At 39.5% G+C, this 19809-nt stretch overlaps 1 protein-coding gene across 1 annotated transcript in view; it reads right to left on the bottom strand.

Annotated features, from left to right (window-relative positions):
* Window positions 1-19809, bottom strand: part of adcy5 (adenylate cyclase 5) — a 146562-nt gene that overhangs the window by 14174 nt on the left and 112579 nt on the right. The window contains exons 8-12 of the mRNA XM_063005738.1: window positions 19054-19191; window positions 8929-8951; window positions 6353-6512; window positions 1767-1864; window positions 261-348 (exon numbers count right to left, since the gene is read on the bottom strand). Coding sequence (XP_062861808.1) covers window positions 261-348; window positions 1767-1864; window positions 6353-6512; window positions 8929-8951; window positions 19054-19191 — 507 coding nt within the window. The remainder of the gene's footprint in view (window positions 1-260; window positions 349-1766; window positions 1865-6352; window positions 6513-8928; window positions 8952-19053; window positions 19192-19809) is intronic.

Raw genomic sequence — 19809 nt, 5'->3', positions numbered from 1 at the left:
ATCCATGGATCGGGTCATTTACCAAAAGCTTGTTTACCCTGTTGTGTAGTCAGCCCAGCCTTCGATAAAACCTGGTAATCAGTGTCACTGTCGTCTCTGCTATCTCTTTGACAGATGTGGTTGTGTTGTGATGTCATGCTGTAATCTTGTGTGATCATTCCTTTAGCTACTTCTAGACATTTTTTTGTTTGTTTGAATGTTTGTTTTAAATCGATGTGTGGTTAAGGAACACGGCTGTGCTGAGAATGAAAATCACTTACCCCGTAACAGGAGTAAATAGCTGATACAAACATGACAGCCATCAGAATGATAAAACCGGACACATAGAACCCAATCATCAGAGTGGAGCTGAGGAAAAGAAAGAAAAAGAACATGCTGAGGTAAAGTACAGTGTATAAAATTATATTGGCAAATGTAAGTCAATACTGTTGTGGAAAAAGAAGCAGAGAGAGCACCAAGATGACATATTTTGATAGAACTGGTGAGAAAGTGCTAGAGATCAGTAAACAGCTGGATTACAATAGTTTCAAGCTGCTGGTGAGGCACAGCTGCTACAGCATTTTGATCAAAAGTCATATTTTTGCCTCAGTTTTAATTGGCACAGATCACTTGTCAAAGATGACACAAAGGTTTACACTTACACAGATCAGGCATAACATTAAAACCACCTCCTTTTTTCTACACTCATTATCCATTGTATCAGCTCCACTTACCATATAAAAGCATTTTGTAGTTCTACAATTACTGACTGTAGTCCATCTGTTTCTCTGCATGCTTTTTAGCCTGCTTTCACACTGTTCTTCAATGGTCAGGACCCCCACAGAGTAGGTATTATTTAAGTGGTGGATGATTCTCACCACTGCAGTGACAATGACATGGTGGTGGTGTGTTAGTGTGTGTTGTGCTGGTATAAGTGGATCAGACACAGCAGCGCTGCTGGAGTTTTAAAATACCGTGTCCACTCACTGTCCACTCTATTAGACACTCCTACCTAGTTGGTCCACCTTGTAGATATAAAGTCAGAGACGATCGCTCATCTATTGCTGCTGTTTCAGCTGGTCATCATCTAGACCAGGATGCTCACAGGACGCTGCCCACGGAGCACTGTTGGCTGAATATTTTTGGTTGGTGGACTGTTCTCAGTCCAGCAGTGACAAGTGAGGTGTTTAAAAACTCCATCAGCATTGCTGTGTCTTATCCACTCATACCAGCACAACACACACTAACACACCACCACCATGTGGAAGACCTGTAGTGGTCCTGGGAGAGTCCTGACCATTGAAGAACAGCATGAAAGTGGGCTAACAAAAGTATGCACAGAATCAGATGGACTACAGTCAGTAATTGTAGAACTACAAAGTGCTTCTACATGGTAAGTGGAGCTGATAAAATGGACAGTAAGTAAACAAGGAGGTGGTTTTAATGTTATGGCTGATCAGTGTATACTAATGTTCACCTTTGCATCAGCTATATCAGTGGTCCCCAACCTTTTTTGCACATTTTAAATATGGTAGCCCCCTTCATTGATATGTAAACAATACACCTTGCATGCCACATTAAATAAAGGCCAATGTGTTAACAGATTATTGAAATATGAAGGATATGTTTTAATATAATCCATAACATTATCTTGCCAAAGTTTGGGAACAATGCTGATCATCTTTTTACGGCCCACGGAGTTGTACCGTTGGGTAGTGGTTGGGGACCACTGAGCTATACGATTACCTGCATAAAATAAAGTGTAATGCAGAGATGTGAACACTTACTGTGGTACAATGACGACCTGGATAAAGCAGATGAACAAGAAGACAAGAGTGGCGCATGCCACGTACGCTCCAAACCTGGAATCCACCTGCTTCGAAAACTTGATGTTTAAGAGAGCAAAGAAAGAAAAAAGAATAAAGGATTAGCCACAGTTCAATTTAAAACACACATAGATCCTATAAATGTTACATCACTAAAATAGACAAGATATATATATAATAAATAGTGAAATAAACCACCCATATCTGGCAAATACAAAAGCCAGTGCCAGTGAAGAGTTTAGAGACAATTTGAGGTGCTTTCTTAAAGGACATGGTGTAAACACTTGAATGAAATCGAACACACACAAAGAAAGTACCTTATACAATAATTCTTCAACATTATACCTGGTTTTTGCTCTGATCTTCTATGGAGGAAATAAGTACTTCAAAAATGCTCAGTAATTGTAAGCAGAAAAGAATTAGTAATAAGTAAAATTATATTATAAAAAGGCCCTTTTATTCACCATCTTATTTTTTCAATTATTGTCCATTTCCCTTAGTCCTCCACTCTCAGTGTAGTAATTATTAAGCCTCATATATGTCACTAGATTGTTCGTGATGTTCAGTCGTGACCAGTGCTTTGACTGGAACTCTTTGAATTTTCTCTAAATAATCCTGTTATTTGCTAACGTCTCATCTCATGACTTACTCTGAAAATAATAAACCTGATAAAAATACACCTGAGATTTATTTTCGCTATTCCCCTCAGAAGCATGTTTCTGCACACTTACACACTTTCTGAAGTTGCAAAGAGGTAAAACAAAGTGGCTGTAAACCATAACATTAAAACCACCTCCTTGTTTCTACACTCACTGTCCATTTTATCAGCACCACTTACCATATAGAAGCACTTTGTAGTTCTACAATTACTGACTGTAGTCCATCTGTTTCTCTGCATGCTTTGTTAGCCCCCTTTCATGCTGGTCTTCAATGGTCAGGACCCCCATAGGACCACTACAGAGTAGGTATTATTTGGGTGGTGGATCATTCTCAGCACAGCAGTGACACTGACATGGTGGTGGTGTGTTAGTGTGTGTTGTGCTGGTATGAGTGGATAAGACACAGCAGCACTGATGGAGTTTTTACACACCTCACTGTCACTGCTGGACTGAGAATAGTCCACCAACCAAAAATATCCAGCCAACAGTGCCCTGTTGGCAGCGTCCTGTAACCACTGATGAAGGTCTCAAAGATGACCAACTCAAACAGCAGCAATAGATGAGCGATCGTCTCTGACTTTACATCTATAAGGTAGACCAACTAGGTAGGAGTGTCTAATAAAGTGGAAAGTGAGTGGACACAGTATTTAAAAGTATTTAAACTACAGCAGCGTTGTTGTGTCTGATCTATATGGTAAGTGGAGCTGATAAAATGGACCGTGAGTGTAGAAACAAGGAGGTGGTTATGGCTGATCGGTGTATACTGAACGATCACTGGACGATCTGAGGCTGATGACATGGGGCATTGTCCTGTTGCAAAATTGCACTGTTGTCGGAAAAGACCTCCTAACCTAAGTGTGCAAATGGTCAGCTAACAGGTCCCTGTAGCGTTAACCATTCAAGGATTGTGATACGATGACTAGTTCGACGGGGCCAAAAATGTTAGATCAGGAGCCACATGGCCCGTTTCCATTGCACAGTACCACACAAAAATAGGGAATCCAGAACTAATGTGCTATTGTCCCTTTCCAACTGCAACTACAAGTGTCCCCGAGAAAAACGTTTGCAGAAGGGGAAGCTGCGAACGCATTTACGACCAGATGTTAACAGCAAATATGCCACAGTAACTGTAAACGATAGCAGCAGGAATAACTGGACAATTGTTAGCTTGTGCTAACAACTGCTGTTGTTTCATCTATTATTGTCTGTAAAACTGTTTATGTTTTTTTTTACTTTGTTTAAGATAAGATAACCAGTGCATGATGCAGCAAAGCAACCTCAAAACATTACTGAGCCTCCTCTATGTTTCACAGTATGCAGTGTTAACTTCTATGAAAGCTTATTTTTTCTCCCATATAGTAAAGGATTGTCAATCTGGCTATTTTGTCTTCATAATAATAATAATAATAATAATAATAATAATAATAATAATAATAAAATGCTTTTTAAGAACTTAAAGATGCTTACAATTTTCAAAGCAGTGAACAATGAAAACAGACATGCAGATGAAATACACAAAACATAGCAGACACAAAACACACAAAACAGGCAAAAACATGACAAGATTTGGTAAGGGGCTGGTTTAGGGTTAAGGACAATAATTAAGTAAGATAGAAGAGATTCAAATGTGGACATATAGTTGGCCTGTTGGACATGTTGCTTGTAGATGGGCTCCCAGGGCTCCTCCTGGGTCTTCTACCATAAAGCCCTTTTTCGTTCAGGCTCAGACAGATGGGTGCAACTTAAAATCAATTTCAACTGTATGTTCAATCATCAATCATTTTTTCTCCTGCGACTACTAGAGATGTTGGCTGGACTGCCATGGGTGTTAAACTTTTTTTGTTTGTTTATATTTTCGTTATGCATTTTCTCCCCTTTTTCTCCCTTTTAGCGCGTCCAGTTGCCCGATTGCGTCATGCTTCCTCTCCACCAATGCCGATCCCTGCTCTGACTGAGGAGAACAAAGCAAACCCACGCCCCCTCCGACACGTGGGCAGCATGCCGTATGAATTTCATCATCTGCACGTTGACGAGTGCAGTGCAGCTCAGCGTTGTGTACGGAGAGACACACCCTGAGAGCACTCTTTTCTCATCTCTATGCAGGCACCATCAGCCAGCAGAGGTCGTAATTGCACCAGTCATGGGAGAGAGACCCCATCTGGCTTAGTCCCGCCCATATCTGAACCAGCTATGTTTTTACCGCTGCGCCACCTGAGCGGCCGGGTCTTAATACAATTTGTAACCGTGGTAATAGTAACATCAGGCGCTTCAGAGAGGGTCTTATAATCTTTATGTCGAGTATGCTTGGCTATTACTTTTCTTATCTCCTCAGAACACTCTACTTTTCCTTCTGCTTGCCATATTCAGTGAGATAAAGTGATATAAAACAGCAGGTTGAATAATTTCCTCCTTCTAAACTGGCTGCATGAGTGATAAGGTTGTAAACGCCTGTACGACTAATTAAATCAGAGCAGTCAGCATAAATCATCACCAGAATGTAATTATTTCTGACAACTTTTAAAGGATACCAATAATTTTGTCCATGCTAAGTTAGAATGTTTTATACAATAGGAAAGAATTGTACTTTGTTCAAAACATGTGCAAAAACATTAAAACCACCTTCTTGTTTTACACTCACTGTCCATTTTATCAGCTCCTTACCATATAGAAGCACTTTGTAGTTCTACAATTACTGACTGTAGTCCATCTGTTTCTCTGCATGCTTTGTTACCCCCCTTTCATGCTGTTCTTTAATGATCAGGACTCTCCCAGGACCACTACAGCGCAGGTATTATTTAGGTGGTGGGTCATTTTCAGCACTGCAGTGACACTGACATGGTGGTGGTGTGTTAGTGTGTGTTGTGCTGGTATGAGTGGATCAGACACAGCAACACTGATGGAGTTTTTACACACCTCACTGTCACTGCTGGTCTGAGAATAGTCCACCAACCATAAATATATCCAGCCAACAGCACCCCATGGCAGCGTCCTGTGACCACTGATGAAGGTCTAGAAGATGACCAACTCAAACAGCAGCAACAGATGAGCGAACGTCTCTGACTACATCTACAAGGTGGATCAACTATGTAGGAGTGTCTAATAGAGTGGACAGTGAGTGGACACAGTATTTAAAAACTCCAGCAGCGCTGCTGTGTGTGATTCACTCATACCAGCACAACACACACTAACACACCACCACCATGTCAGTATCACTGCAGTGATGAGAATCATCAACCACCTAATAAATACCTACTCTGTAGTGGTCCTGTGGGGGTCCTGACCATTAAAGAACAGGGTGAAAGCAGGCTAAAAAAGCATGAAGAAACAGATGGACTACAGTCAGTAGTTGTAGAGCTACAAAGTGCTTCTATATGGTAAGTGGAGTTGATAAAATGAACAGTGAGTGTAGAAACAAGGAGGTGGTTTTAATGTTATGGCTGATCAGTGTAAGATGTCTTAATTTATAGCAAAAACTGGTTTATTTACAAACTGGTCCGACCGTGAAACGCATTAACAGGTTTCCTATACATCCTTATAAAAAAACTTTCAAGGAACCACTGTCTCTCCAATTCACCTCACTTGCACAACTTGAGCTCCTGGAGGAAACCCACACAGACATGGGGAGAACATGCAAACTCCACACAGAAAGGACCGAGACCACTCCACCTGGGAATTAAACCCAAGACCTTCTTGCTGTGAGGCGACAGTGCTACCCACCGAGCTACCGTGCCGCCCTGCTTTATAATTAAACATAGATTAAAACAAATCCTCTTTATATTCTATATTTCCTCTTATCCATGATCTAGGCTAACAAGCCTGACCATGAAGCCAAGCAACCAGTTGTAAACGGCCCAGTCTTTTAAAGCATAATGCATGTTTAAGCAGTACCTTCTTTTCCAGGTCGGGCTCGCGGAAGGTCAGCAGGAACTTCTTGACGTGTTCGGAGCGCAGACGATCAATGCTGCGAGCATCAATGGCGCGGCCTAAAAACTCGTCCACCTCGTCCTCTGGGTTCAGGTTTTCCTGAGTATTTCTGAAAATGAAATGTCTAGATAACACAAGACAAGACAACACTGTTGTTTCTCTTTCTCTCCTGGCTGTCCGTGATCTCTGTGATTATTCACAAGCATGCCCCACCACCTCCACCACCACCCCATCACATCAACTTACAACAACAAGCAGTAAATCATGACAAAGCATTTTTATCTAGAGCATCCTCATGTTTTCATTAGTGATAATGGATGAATCCAGGCAGAGCGAACAAGACATGCAGATTTCAGGCTAGTGTGATAGGTTAAGAATGGAAAAACGAGCTCTGGGTCCCTTGAATCATTCCAATATTTGAAATATTGAGTGTGTTTACATGTAAACTAAGAATCTGAGGATTGATGTAATTCTGCAACTACATGGTCATTGAAACGCTCATGTAGATTGCATATTTTTATACTACAATGTTAAATAATACATGTACAACCCCAAGTTTCTTACATTTACTTTGACTTTTATTTTATTGCAGGCAGAATGAACCTGAGATTTCATGTTTTGTCTGCTCAGCTTCATTTCACTCATTAATAATCATCCACTCCTGCATTTCAGGTCTCTCAATGTAACTTTCTGCATTAATGATGCCATCACAGAAGTGTAAATGACCTTTGCCAAGGGCACTGACACAGCCACATACCATGACAGACCCTGGCTTTTGGACTTGTTGCTGATAACAGTCTGGATGGTCCTTTTTGTCTTTGGTCCGGAGCACACAGCGTTCATTTTTCCAAAAAAAAAACCGGGAATGCTGATTCATCTGACCACAATACACGTTTCCACTGTGTGATGGTCCATCCTAGATGCCTATGAGGCCAGAGAAGTCGACGCCGCTTCTGGACACGGTTAACATAAGGCTTCTTTGTTGCACAGTAAAGTTTTAAGTGGCATTTGTGCATGTAACTCTGTATTGTAGTGCTTGACAAAGGTTTGCCAAAGTAATCCCTCACCCATGTGGTTATATCAGCTATTGATGAGTGGCGGTTCTTGATGCAGTGCCGTCTGAGGGATCGAAGATCACGAGCGTTCAGCTTAAGCTTGCGCCCTTGGCCTTTACGCACTGAAATTCCTCCCGATTCCTTGAATCGTTTAATGATATTATGCACTGTAGAGGGAGAAATATGCAAATCCCTTCCCACTTTCTTTCAGGTACATTGTTTTTAAACATTTCAATTATTTTCTCACACATTTGTTGACAAACTGTAGATCCTCTGATCATCTTTGCTCATCAAAGACAAAAGCCTTTCCTGGATGCTGCTTTTGTATCAAACCATGATTACAATCACATCATTACTTAGTTTTTTCACCTCATTACTAGCCCTAAATTGCCCCCGTCTCAATTTTATTTGGAATGTGTTGCAGGCCTGAAATGCAGGAATGGAGGTATATTAACAAATGAAATAAAGCTGAGCAGACAAAACATGAAATATCTTGGGTTTAAACTGTCTGCAATCAAATAAAAGTCAAAGTAAATGTAAGGAACACTGCATTTTTATTTTATTTTCATTTTCCATACTGTCCCAACTTTTTCTGATGTAGGGTTGTATGTTTCGTTGATACTCTTTTGTATTCATTTATATGCTTAAATATAAATTAAACATTAAAAAAGGAGAAACCCTTAAGCTTAAGTTCCGTCCATACTATAGTATGACAAATCCATATCTAGTAGGTAATAGCTAATATGGTAATATGATTCATTATGTACTATGTGGATTAAAATGCAGCCTATTGCAAGTTGACATGACTCAACAATTTATAAGCTATAAGCCTTAATATAATGGTGCCTCAGGTCAAACACATATAATTCATTTATCTTTAGTAACTGCTTTATTCTGGCCAAGGTCCAAATTCAATTCCTGTACAAACCCTGTACACAAAGTGGAAATACACCCTGGATTGTATATCGGTCCATTGTAGGGCATCATTTGATCCTTTATACCCAGGAGTACTTTAGAGTAGCCAGTCCACATACTGACAAGTTTTGGGACCACAGTTTTCCAGCGCCCAAAACCCAGCGCAGATTGTGCATGGACAGTATGGACTCATGTAAGCTTAATAAAGGGCATATAATTCCAGTGATCAAATTCATTTCTTCACAGTTCCTCACACTATTTATACATGTAAACACAAAGCACATCTTTTATTAGGCCAGGTTTTATTTAATCTTTTTTCACATTAACAATGTGAATAACTGAATATTATTAAGAGAGAATGGGGTCATGCATGTGTAAACTGATTGGCACACTGATTGTACCCACTGGTTTAGGATTAACACTTCCCCATGCATACAAGCCCCCAATCAAAAGTTGTTCCCAGAGTGAAATCTCACATGCTCACTGCCAGACTGATATCCATAACGTTTTAACAAGCTGCAGTCACAGTTTACCATACCAGATAAAACTAAATAAAGGAATAGTACTTACTTGTCCTTGGGGTCTTCAAAGCCCTATAAAGACAAAAAATTTTGATCATTTTGTTTTTAATTCATACTATTAGGGCTGCAGTGTGCAGTCAGAAACCCATTATAGAGCCAAAACATTATAGATTAACACACACTTCAACACTTATATATAATTTAAACCAAGAGGCTATTCGAGGCCATTCTAACTTCTCTGTGTTTTAGAAGGGTTAGGAAAGTACCCACACAAGAAACCCACACAATCAAGGGAAAAACACTTGCAAGTTTTAATATATGGCAACTAGAAGCAGGAATGGAACCATGAAAATTAGGGTAAAAATCAAGAATGGCATGGGTTCTCCTTCTGTGAGCATTTCTCCCTTTGTTCGAATGGGGTTCCTTAAGGTCCTAGAGTTTTCACCCACATGTCTAAAAACATACAGTCAGGCCAAGTAAAGCTACTAAAAACTGACCTGTGTCCCTGCGACCCTGACCAGGACAAAGTAGTGGTAAAACAGATAGTAAATAAATGAAAACTTCTGAATTCAACAGCTGGCATTAGATATTGTGGGTTGGGCTTTAAAGACCAAGTTTTGCACCTGTACTTATTTTTTCATTTTTTTATTGTGTAAAGTGCACAAGAAAAAGCAAAAACATTATCTTACTGAGTACTACTACTAGTTTTGCCCTAGTTGCCAGTTCTGGCTATCAACACCTGTTTATAAGTTATCTTAAAAACACAAAACATTGTAGTTCTGATAAATTCTGACTAATTACAGTGTTTTTGGTATTATTACAGGCTGTATTTCTATTAATATTGACAACATTTATATTCAACAAACCAGCAGAATCTCACAATCACATTTATACTGTCCATTTTACTTCAAATAAATGAGCAACGAAAAAAAATCCCGATTAATATTTGATCATGCTTTGCTATCATTGCAAAATTAATATGTCAATTATACAGCAACCAATGAAAAGAGAGCTTGAAATTCCGCCCAGAATCTGAATTCGAAGCTCTGATTGGTTTATACATCTGAATCTCTTGAACTGGAGTTGTTTGCCCACAGAGTGAGTAACACAAATGAATCTTTATCCTAGATAAGAGCACAGTTTTCTGATTCGATTCCAATGAATAATTCGTCTGAAAAGAGTCGTTTCTGACTCAGTGATTCAGTTTCCATGCTCATACGTGAAGGAAAGCGTTCCGCTTAGCGCTTTTGTGTTTTAAACGTTCTCAGGAGGTAACCTGTGTATTCTATGTTCGTTCACTGACACAGTTTTTGGCCTCACATCATTCTCGGACTCACGCAGCGACTGACACTCCTCGTACTCATGCGGGTGCTGTTGATGTGTTGCCACCTTTTGTCGTTACAGTATTTTTGCACGTTTTGTCCAACCTTCTGTATCTGAAAAACTTCCACACTAGTGATGTAACTCGGCTTTTAGGGACTAGTTCGTCCTCGGTGCTAACTCCGGTACTACTCTCTGTCCATTATTTCACTGTTATGCGCTTGAAAGCGAGTGACGCACGTTTGCGAACAATATCGCGATATGGCAAAAACCATATCGAATGTACAACTATACCGGTATCATCGTGAACGATATTATATCGCCCACCCCTAGTTCAGAATTTACTTGGCTGTGTGTAAAGACACCCTCAGCCACTTCCACAGCTTCTTTCTTCAACAGCTGATGGGGCTGTTACACAGTGGTAGCCTTGTGGGTAGAGCTTTGGGCTATCAATCGGAATATATGCAGCCACTGTTGGGCCCCTGAGCAAGGCCCTTAACCCTGTCTGCTCCAGGAGCGCTGAACAATAGCTGACCCTGCGCTCTGACTCCATGTTCCAAACAAGCTGGGATATGTGGAAAAAGAGTTTCATTGTACTGTACAGTCATGTGAAAAGGTTAGATCACCCCATGAGAACCTTTGTCTTTTTGAACATTTTTAAACATATGGACATTTGAGCTTCATTTAAACAGTACTGAGAGATGGAGCTTATATAACTAAACAAATAACACTGAAAAAATTACTTTTAAACACAAGTTGTTAAATTTAATGTACAAAAATGAAAATTGATTGTGAGGAAAAAGTTAGGACACCCTAACCCACTTTGGCTGAAATTACCTCAATTAGACGTTTCCTGTAACCATCTGCCAGTCTCTAACATCGACTGAGAGAAAGTTTTTCCCACTCCTCCATGCAGAATTTCTTCAGCTGTGTGAGGTTTGAGGGGTTTCTTGCATGCACAGCCCGTTTCAAATCACCCCACAGCATCCCAATAGGATTAAGAGCCGGGCTTTTACCTGGCCATTCCAGAACTCTCCATTTCTTTCTTTTGAGCCGTTACTTGGTGGATTTATTGGAATGTTTTGGGTCGTTGTCATGTTGCAGGGTCCACCTCCACAGATGGTCCTATATTTTCCTCAAGCACTATATAAGCTCCATCTCTCAATACTGTTCAAGTAAAGCTCAAATGTTCATATGTTTAAATATGTTTAAAAAGATAATAGTTCTAACTTTTTCACATGACTGTATATGTATATATGTTTTTCTTCATTCTGAGAGCAGTTGTAGCCTAGTGTTTAAGGTAGTGATCAGAAGATCACTGGTTCAAGCCCCACCACTGCCAGGCCACTGTTGGGCCCTTGAGCAAGGCTCTTAGACCTCGATTACTTAGACTGTATACTATCACATTAAGTCGCTTTGGATAAAAAGTGTCTGCTAAATGCAAAAAATTTAAATGGGGTTGAATATTTATTAACCAAAAAATCTGTTACAGTGGAAGAACTAGGCACTACAACTAGGGTAGTTGTAGCCTAGTGGTTAAGGTACTGGACTAGTAGTCGAAAGGTCGCTGGTTCAAGCCCCACCACTGCCAGGTTGCCACTGTTGAGCCCTTGAGCAAGGCCCTTAACCCTCAGTTGCTTAGACAGTATACTGTCACAGTACTGTAAGTCGCTATGGATAAAAGCGTCTGCTAAATGTTGTAAATGTAAATGTAAATGTAAGAACTTAAGCAACCAAATCAGTGCATCAGTGTACATTTCTAAGACAACACTGACCCCATCTGGAGTTTTCTGGAAAAGAAGGAACACAAATGTTTATCAACAAGGGATTGTACAGTACTGTATATGAGCCGTTTCTTTGTTGACAGTTTTTTTTTCAACTGCAAATCTTTTATGAATGAAAATATTACAAATGACACAAATGAAAAATTGAAAAATTCCCAAAAATAGACACGCTGACCCTGCTTATAAATCTGCAATTATAAAATAAGCTATATGTAAGAGTGAGAGTGTTGTTTGCTCTCCTGCTGTGGAATGTACTAATATGAATGTTTATACACTGATCAGCCATAACATTAAAACCACCTCCTTGTTTCTACACTCACTGTTAATTTTATCAGCTCCACTTACCATATAGAAGCACTTTGTAGTTCTACAATTACTGACTGTAGTCCATCTGTTTCTCTGCATGCTTCGTTAGCCCCCTTTTATGCCGTTCTTCAATGGTCAGGACCCCCACAGGACCACCACAGAGCAGGTATTATTTAGGTGGTGGATCATTCCCATCACTGCAGTGACACTGACATGGTGGTGGTGTGTTAGTGTGTGTTGTGCTGGTTTGAGTGGATCAGACACAGCAGCGCTGCTGGAGTTTTTAAATACCGTGTCCACTCACTGTCCACTCTATAAGACACTCCTACCTAGTTGGTCCACCTTGCAGATGTAAAGTCAGAGACGATCGCTCATCTATTGCTGCTGTTTGAGTTGGTCATCTTCTAGACCTTCATCAGTGGTCACAGGACGCTGCCCATGTTGGCTGGATATTTTTGGTTGGTGGACTATTCTCAGTCCAGCAGTGACAGTGAGGTGTTTAAAAACTCCATCAATGCTGCTGTGTCTTATCCACTCATACCAGCACAACACACACTAACACACCACCACCATGTCAGTGTCACTGCAGTGCTGAGAATGATCCACCACCCAAATAATACCTACTCTGTAGTGGTCCTGTGGGGGTCCTGATTATTGAAGAAAAGCATGAAAGAGGCTAACAAAGCACGCAGAGAAACAGATGGACTACAGTCAGTAATTGTTGCACCACAAAGTGCTTCTATATGGTAAGTGGAGTGATAAAATGGACAGTGAATGTAGAAACAAGGAGGTGGTTTTAATGTTATGGCTGATGTATGTATACTAATAATAGAGAATGAATTGTGTACACTTCTTCTGACAATAGTAAGCTTGGGCAGTACAGCATGATTTTAGAACCATTAGAAGCGATGATGGTGTTGTTGCACCACCTAGTGGAACATAGACGGTTTTCTTATTTAATGAGAAAATGGAACATTTTGATTGAATAACATGGGCACTACCCTTAATGATTAATAAAAAAATCCCCAAATCAGTGATGAGTTAATGCCTCAACTGAATAAAAACAGTATTATGTCTGTTTTACTTATAACCATGTCATTTATTTCTGGTCAATTTCATCATACATTTTCTTTTTTTCTAGGTGATAATATGACAATCTCAGAGGGATATAAAAGCATGTCCAAACCCATCTAATTATCCCACAAGAGCACAGCAGTAAGGTCACTGTGTCCTTTCTATGATGCCTTTATCCTCTTTTATCCTTGGTTGCAAGGACCAGGCCTGCATCTGTATAGATAAGGGCAAACTGAGAAAAACTAATTCCACACAGACAGCAATCTGAGGCAAAGATCAAAGAACTACATATATTAAAGCAAATATATGTATAAATAAATAAATTTAGACAAATAAAAATCTATAAATAAAAATAAATTAAAATTTATTTTGTTATTAGACATTTCATATTTATTTCTTCTTCAATATTTATCTTTTATTAATTACATTTTAGCTTTTTATGTCCATATGTATTTACTTCTATATCAATCAGATACATTAAAGTTGACCACTGTTTTATATTTCATCCTGCTGAAAGAAGAAAAATAAGTAAACTTAAAAAGTAAATTCATTTTATTTATAGGTTTTATTACAGAATGTAGCTAATAAAGAGATGTGGCTTTTGTAAAAATAGATTTTACTGAGGTTTTAGGGGGTGTGGAGCTTGTGTTGATATGTGCGATCATGGGTATGAGGAATCAGCTCTGCAGGGTGAAATTCCATGTTCTAATGTAAAAAACAACAGATCTCTTGCACTTACCTAATTAGGACAACAAAAAATCTAATAATAATAATAATAATATAAAAAGTGCCTACATTTTTGTGAGATTTTAACCATTTTTAGGCAATTTAGGAGGTTGTCCATAACACTGTTAGTCCAAGTGCTGCTACATTAATTTCTGTTTGTTAAGAAAGCATTAAAAATGTGTGCATTCAGAGTAAAAATCAGGTGATCACCGCTCAGGTGGTGCAGCGGTAAAGTACGCTAGTGCACCAGAGTTAAGGTTTCGAATACATCGTATCGAATCTCAGCTCTGCCTTTCCGACTGGGTTGGGCGGCAGCATGATGGTTGGCTGTTGTTCAGGGTTAGAGGGTAAGAAAGTCGGATCATAGGTCCTCATAACTGGTGCGACTGCAGCCCCTGCTGGCTGACTGATGGCACCTGCACAGGGCTGAGGAATAACGCTGATGGGGGTGTGGCCCTCCATACACAGTGCCCGTCAAGTGTATGAACTCGACTCGTGCAGGTGAAAAATGCAGTCTGTACTGACTGTATGTGCCGGAGGGGGCGTATGTCAGCTGAGAGACGTCCTGTCTTCAGTCAGTGGTTGTAAGAAGTTTGGAATGTTCTTGTCATGTCCATGTGATTCCCTCTGGGTACTCTGGTTTTCCTTTTACCAGCCAAAAACAGACCAGTAGGTACAGTAGGTACAAACTCAAACCATGATTTGTTAATTCTATCTAACCATTATTTAACTGAAATAAATAAAAATAATAATAATTGTGCAATACTGTGATATGTATACCAACTTTGGCCTGGAAGTACTTCATGAAACCATTGTCACTTAACACATTCTACCGCTGCATCAAGAAATACAACCTAAAACTTCAAAAGTACTACACAAAAACTACCTCTTCACTCTTCTGCCATCAGGCAAACGTTTTAGAAGCATAAAGGCCAGAACAACAAGACTGACCAACAGTTTTTACCCACAGGCAGTCAGGCTTGTGAACAAACATGGACTATTACATACACAACCTACCTCATGAACATTAAACCTCATCATACAATGCACAATTGTACATCACAATGACTGCAGCTATGCATAATTTGCACTAAATTTTCTATCTGACAGAACTCAAGTCAGTACATCGCAATTGTACATCACAATGACTGCAGCTATGCATAATTTGCACCTAAAAATAACTTAAAAATATAACTTAAAATGCTGCTATATTTTCACATTTTTCTGCACCTTATATGACTGCTGCTATGTGCCTTTTTATTCATTGTATATAAAAGTTTTTGTAGTTTACATTTATATTTAAAAAAAAAGTTTTTATACTAAGCTTTTATTCTGTTAGTTTAATTTTGTTCTTATGTATAATACTTATATTGACGTTTGGAGGATGAACAATGAAAGAATTTCATTGTACAGTGTAACTGCTGGTTCTTCTGTGCACATGACAATAAAACTCTTGAATCTTGAAAAAGAAAGCCATATATTAGTTTTTTTGGGCCTGAGCACATCTCAGATGGATAGAAAGGCAGTAAAAATGTGTGATGTGATCAGATGGGTCCATGTTTGAGCTTGTTTTTGGGGAAAGCTCCATGGCTTCGTAGGCACAGAATGTGTGTACAGAGCTGAGGTTTGAACCTCGCAGCACTGTAGCACCCAAAAATAGATTATTAAAAATAAAATAAGAAAGCTGTAGATGGGTGAATGTCATAATATGATTGTTGGTTGCAGATCTAGTTAATAACACAGCTTAGTCTAACACACAATCTGAGTGCCAACTCAGTCTTACAATTGTAATTTATCCTGCTTTCTAGTAAAAGGCGAACAAATTGAAATGACTGCTGGGAGGCCTCATGAAAGAAAACACTGATGTTTGTCAGATGGCACACTGAAGTGAGAATGGAGTGATGCTGAAAACAAGCATGACTCACCTCAGCACCGATATAGCATGGGAGGATGAGAGGATCTTGGGAAATGGGGATGAAGACATGAAATTTGTCATATAGCTCTGATTTTAGTGCACGACTTCCCTGGAGGACTTGACCACACTAACATTAGGTCATGCTGGCTGATCTGCTTTGGGACTTTATTATTATGGGTAACATGCACTACAGGGACGATCGTGTCAAAATGTTTTGCTGCGACTGACACAGGGTTGTAGGATTTGTTCTGGTGTTAAATCACAGTGGGAAAAATTCATATTCGGTTGCACAGTTAAGAAAATTGAAAGGTACGTAGTAGAAGCCAGTGTCATATTAGTAACAGTTAGTTCCACCCATTTAGCATCAATTTTGTGTAAGCATACAGTATGTATAAAAAACAAAACATTTCAGGATCATATACATGCAGAGGTGGAAAGTAACGAATTACAGTAACGTGAGTAAATGTAATTCGTTACTTTCCACCTCTGCATGTATATGATCCTGAAATGTTTTGTTTTGAGTAGTTTTGAGTAGTTTTTTTTGTGTACTTGAACTTTTTAAAGTAGATTTTACAACCTGTAATTTGACTTTTACTTAAGTATGTTTTGTATTAAGAATTGTAATTCACTGCATTTTAAATAATATTTGTTACTGAGTAAAAAAAAAAAAGAAAACAATAAGAAAATCGACATCAAACCGGCCCGTTAGGCCGTTTGATCCGGCCCGCTAAGCATTTACGAAATTGTTCTTTAGAGTAGGGCTTGCGAACTGAATTACTGAGTTAACGAGTCAGAAACGACTCTTTTCAAATGAATTATTCATTGGAATCTATTCAGGGAGCTGTGCTCTTATCTATGGTAAAGATTCATTCGTTTTGCTCACTCTGTTTCATTATGATGTTGTGCATAAACAACTCCATGAATCGATTCATTTGGTGAAGAGATTCAGATGTAGAAACCAATCAGAGCTTCAGAATTCAGATTCTGGGTGAAATTTCAATCTCTTTTTTCATTGGTTGTTGAATAAATGACAGTTTAGTGAGCGAATCACCAATTTAAGCTTTTTACTGGAAAAGCCGAGAGAATAAATGATCTACAATGGTTTTCATTAGTTAGGTGGATAAAACAGTTGGGTATGGTTTTATATATTATGGAAACATACAAGATGGTCTAATATAAAGTGGATTATATCCCTAATTGAACAACACATGGATATAGATCAGGTAAGCAGATAAGTGGTTATGATTTTCTGCTGCTGCTGTGTGACTGATCTGGGTCGCGGTTCTGCTGTTTACGGTTGGTTTTCATTTTGCAACAATAGCAAAGCATTATGAAATATTGTGATTTTTTATGTTCATTTATTTGAGTATTTATTTAGGTAAAACGGACAGCATAAATGTGATTGTGAGATTCTGCTGGTTTGCTTTTGATTTTGATCATGTTCCTATGACGGTGTAAGACCTGTTATATTTTTTATAAGTGCAACCCTGACCGTCTAACCGTGAAGCCGAATGGGTAAGGGCCTTGCTCAAGGGCTCAACAGTGGCTGAATAAAAGAGCCAAATCCCTACCCACTACGCTGCCAGTGTCCAGACAGGTGGGATTCGATACTATACTGCAGAGTGCAGAGGACAAGTGCTCTACAGCAGGGTTTTTCAAATCCTGGGTTGCAAGCCAAAAAATGGGTTGCAGAAAAACAAATAAACAAAATTTAACAGGCACATAAACACAAAATGAACTTTTACAAACACCCCCTTGTGGAGGCTTTATGTTACATCTTGTAAACCGCAGTGAGACCAGATTGCCATCATTTTCATTAATTAAGGATATTTTGTTTTGTGTTTTGTTTTGAGGCATTGTTTGTGTTGCCTGAGTCACAGTAAAAATAGACTAAATGTGGGTCACTTAAAAAAAAGCCCTGTCCTACCGCATGAACTGTGCGTACATTTCCCTTACAAAACTTTAGTAGCTTCTTCTGGCACAATTTTATGTTCGGGTTTGGCATGTTCTCACCATAGCTGTTTATATTTTGCCCATGAATTTGAGTTTCCACCCATTTGGCTGCTTCACTATGCCTCTAGATGTCAGTGAATGAATTAGGGCAGTGGTAGCTCTGTGGTTAAGGTAATGAAGTAGTAGTGATCAGAAGGTCCCTGGTTCAAGCCCCAGCACTGCCAAGTTGCCACTGTTGGCCCCCTGAGCAGGGCCATATTGAGTTTATTCTTCCATATCACTGGTTTACATAGAAACTATGTTGAAGCGAATGAGAAACAGCTCACTTGGAATATCTGGATGTTTCTTAATTATCACATGTGGATGGTGTGAACGTGTGAGATAAAGATTTCCATAACAAGTGGTCCGGAAAATGAGCTAAAAATTGATCCATGTTTAAATCTCTTTATCTCGTCTGTCTTTACTTTATGGAAATTAGTACAGTTTATACCTTTAATCACCTTTTTCTATCTCGGACAGACCTGGCTCCATCAATTAGTCTGTATGTGTGGCCTTCCCAATCATATTAGCAAAGAAGGGATGGATGAAATAATGGGTTGGGGAGGCGAGATAAAGAGTTTTCCCTTGGGCCCTGCGCTCGGCCTATTTGCAGGTTCCACTTTGCCTGATTAAATCCCTGAAGACGTCGTGTGAGGCAAGTCTGCTTTATTTAATCAGAGGGTCGTTCCCTTCGGGCCCCACAGGCAAGAACAGTCGAGAGATTAGTAACGCAGTCACAAATACTGTGATGGAAGAAGAGGTGCTTTGAGCACGGCCATAAAGAGAGGTCCATCGTGTCGTTTAGGCTTAGTTAACTCATCATGTGAAAAAAAAACCATCAGCCGATTGAAGTGGTAATTGGTGTGGCTCAGTAATTAAAAGTTAATGCAAATATGATGCTATTTACCACTTCAACAAAGATTCTATTAATAAGCCGTCAAAAGTCATCAGATCGGGGCCTGATAAACATGAACTCTTAAAGCTAGTCTGTAATGGAAAAAAAAGAGTGGATGATCAAGACCTGTAAACGTCTAAGCATTTGTGTGTGACTACTTACCATCCTCTTCATTTCTTTGGAGACCTGGTTGCCACCTAGATGGTTGTAAAAAGGCCGGTCGGTCCAGTGAGAGCTGTTGTGGGTGACCGAGTTTGTGCGCTGCCGATTCATCTTGGCGATCATGGCCTTCTCTTCTTTCTGTCAGAGATGAATTGTGCAGTTAACTTTTATGAAAGTAAACAATGCCCCTTTTAATAATATACAGCAACCCAACAGTACTTCAGATTCCTAATCTGTAGCCCATGGGCATTTTTTTTCCCTGTGGCACTTGGAGGTGCATCAAGTAAGATTAAGATAAGGTAGGGTAGGGTAAGACAAGGTAAGGTAGGGTAGGATAGGGTAGAGTAGGATAAGGTAGAGTAGAGTAAGATAAGGTAGGGTAAGGTAGGGTAGGGTAGCTAGGGTAAGGTAGGGTAAAGTAAGGTAGGGCAGGATAAGGTAAGGTAGCTAAGGTAAGGTAGCTAAGGTGAGGTAGGGTAGGGGAAGGTAGGGTATGGCAAGGTAAAGTATGGTATGGTAACGAGAGGTAGGGTAGGGTAGAGTAAGATAAGGTACAGTAAGGTTAGGTAGGGTAAGGGTAGCATAGGGTAAGGTAAGGTAGGGTAAGGTAGAGTAGGGCAGGGTTAGGGTTAGGTAGGGTAGGGTAAGCTAAAATAAGGTAAGGTAGGGTAGGGTAAGGTAAAATAAGGTAGAGTAGGGTAAAATAAGGTAAGATAGGGTAGGGTAAGATAAAATAAGGTTAGGTAGGGTAGGGTA

Source organism: Trichomycterus rosablanca, chromosome 12 (genome assembly GCF_030014385.1).
Source record: "Trichomycterus rosablanca isolate fTriRos1 chromosome 12, fTriRos1.hap1, whole genome shotgun sequence".
Classification (NCBI taxonomy): Eukaryota; Metazoa; Chordata; class Actinopteri; order Siluriformes; family Trichomycteridae; genus Trichomycterus; species Trichomycterus rosablanca.
The sequence above is the reverse complement of the archived record's forward strand: the minus strand, read 5'-3'. Positions and strand labels throughout refer to the sequence as shown.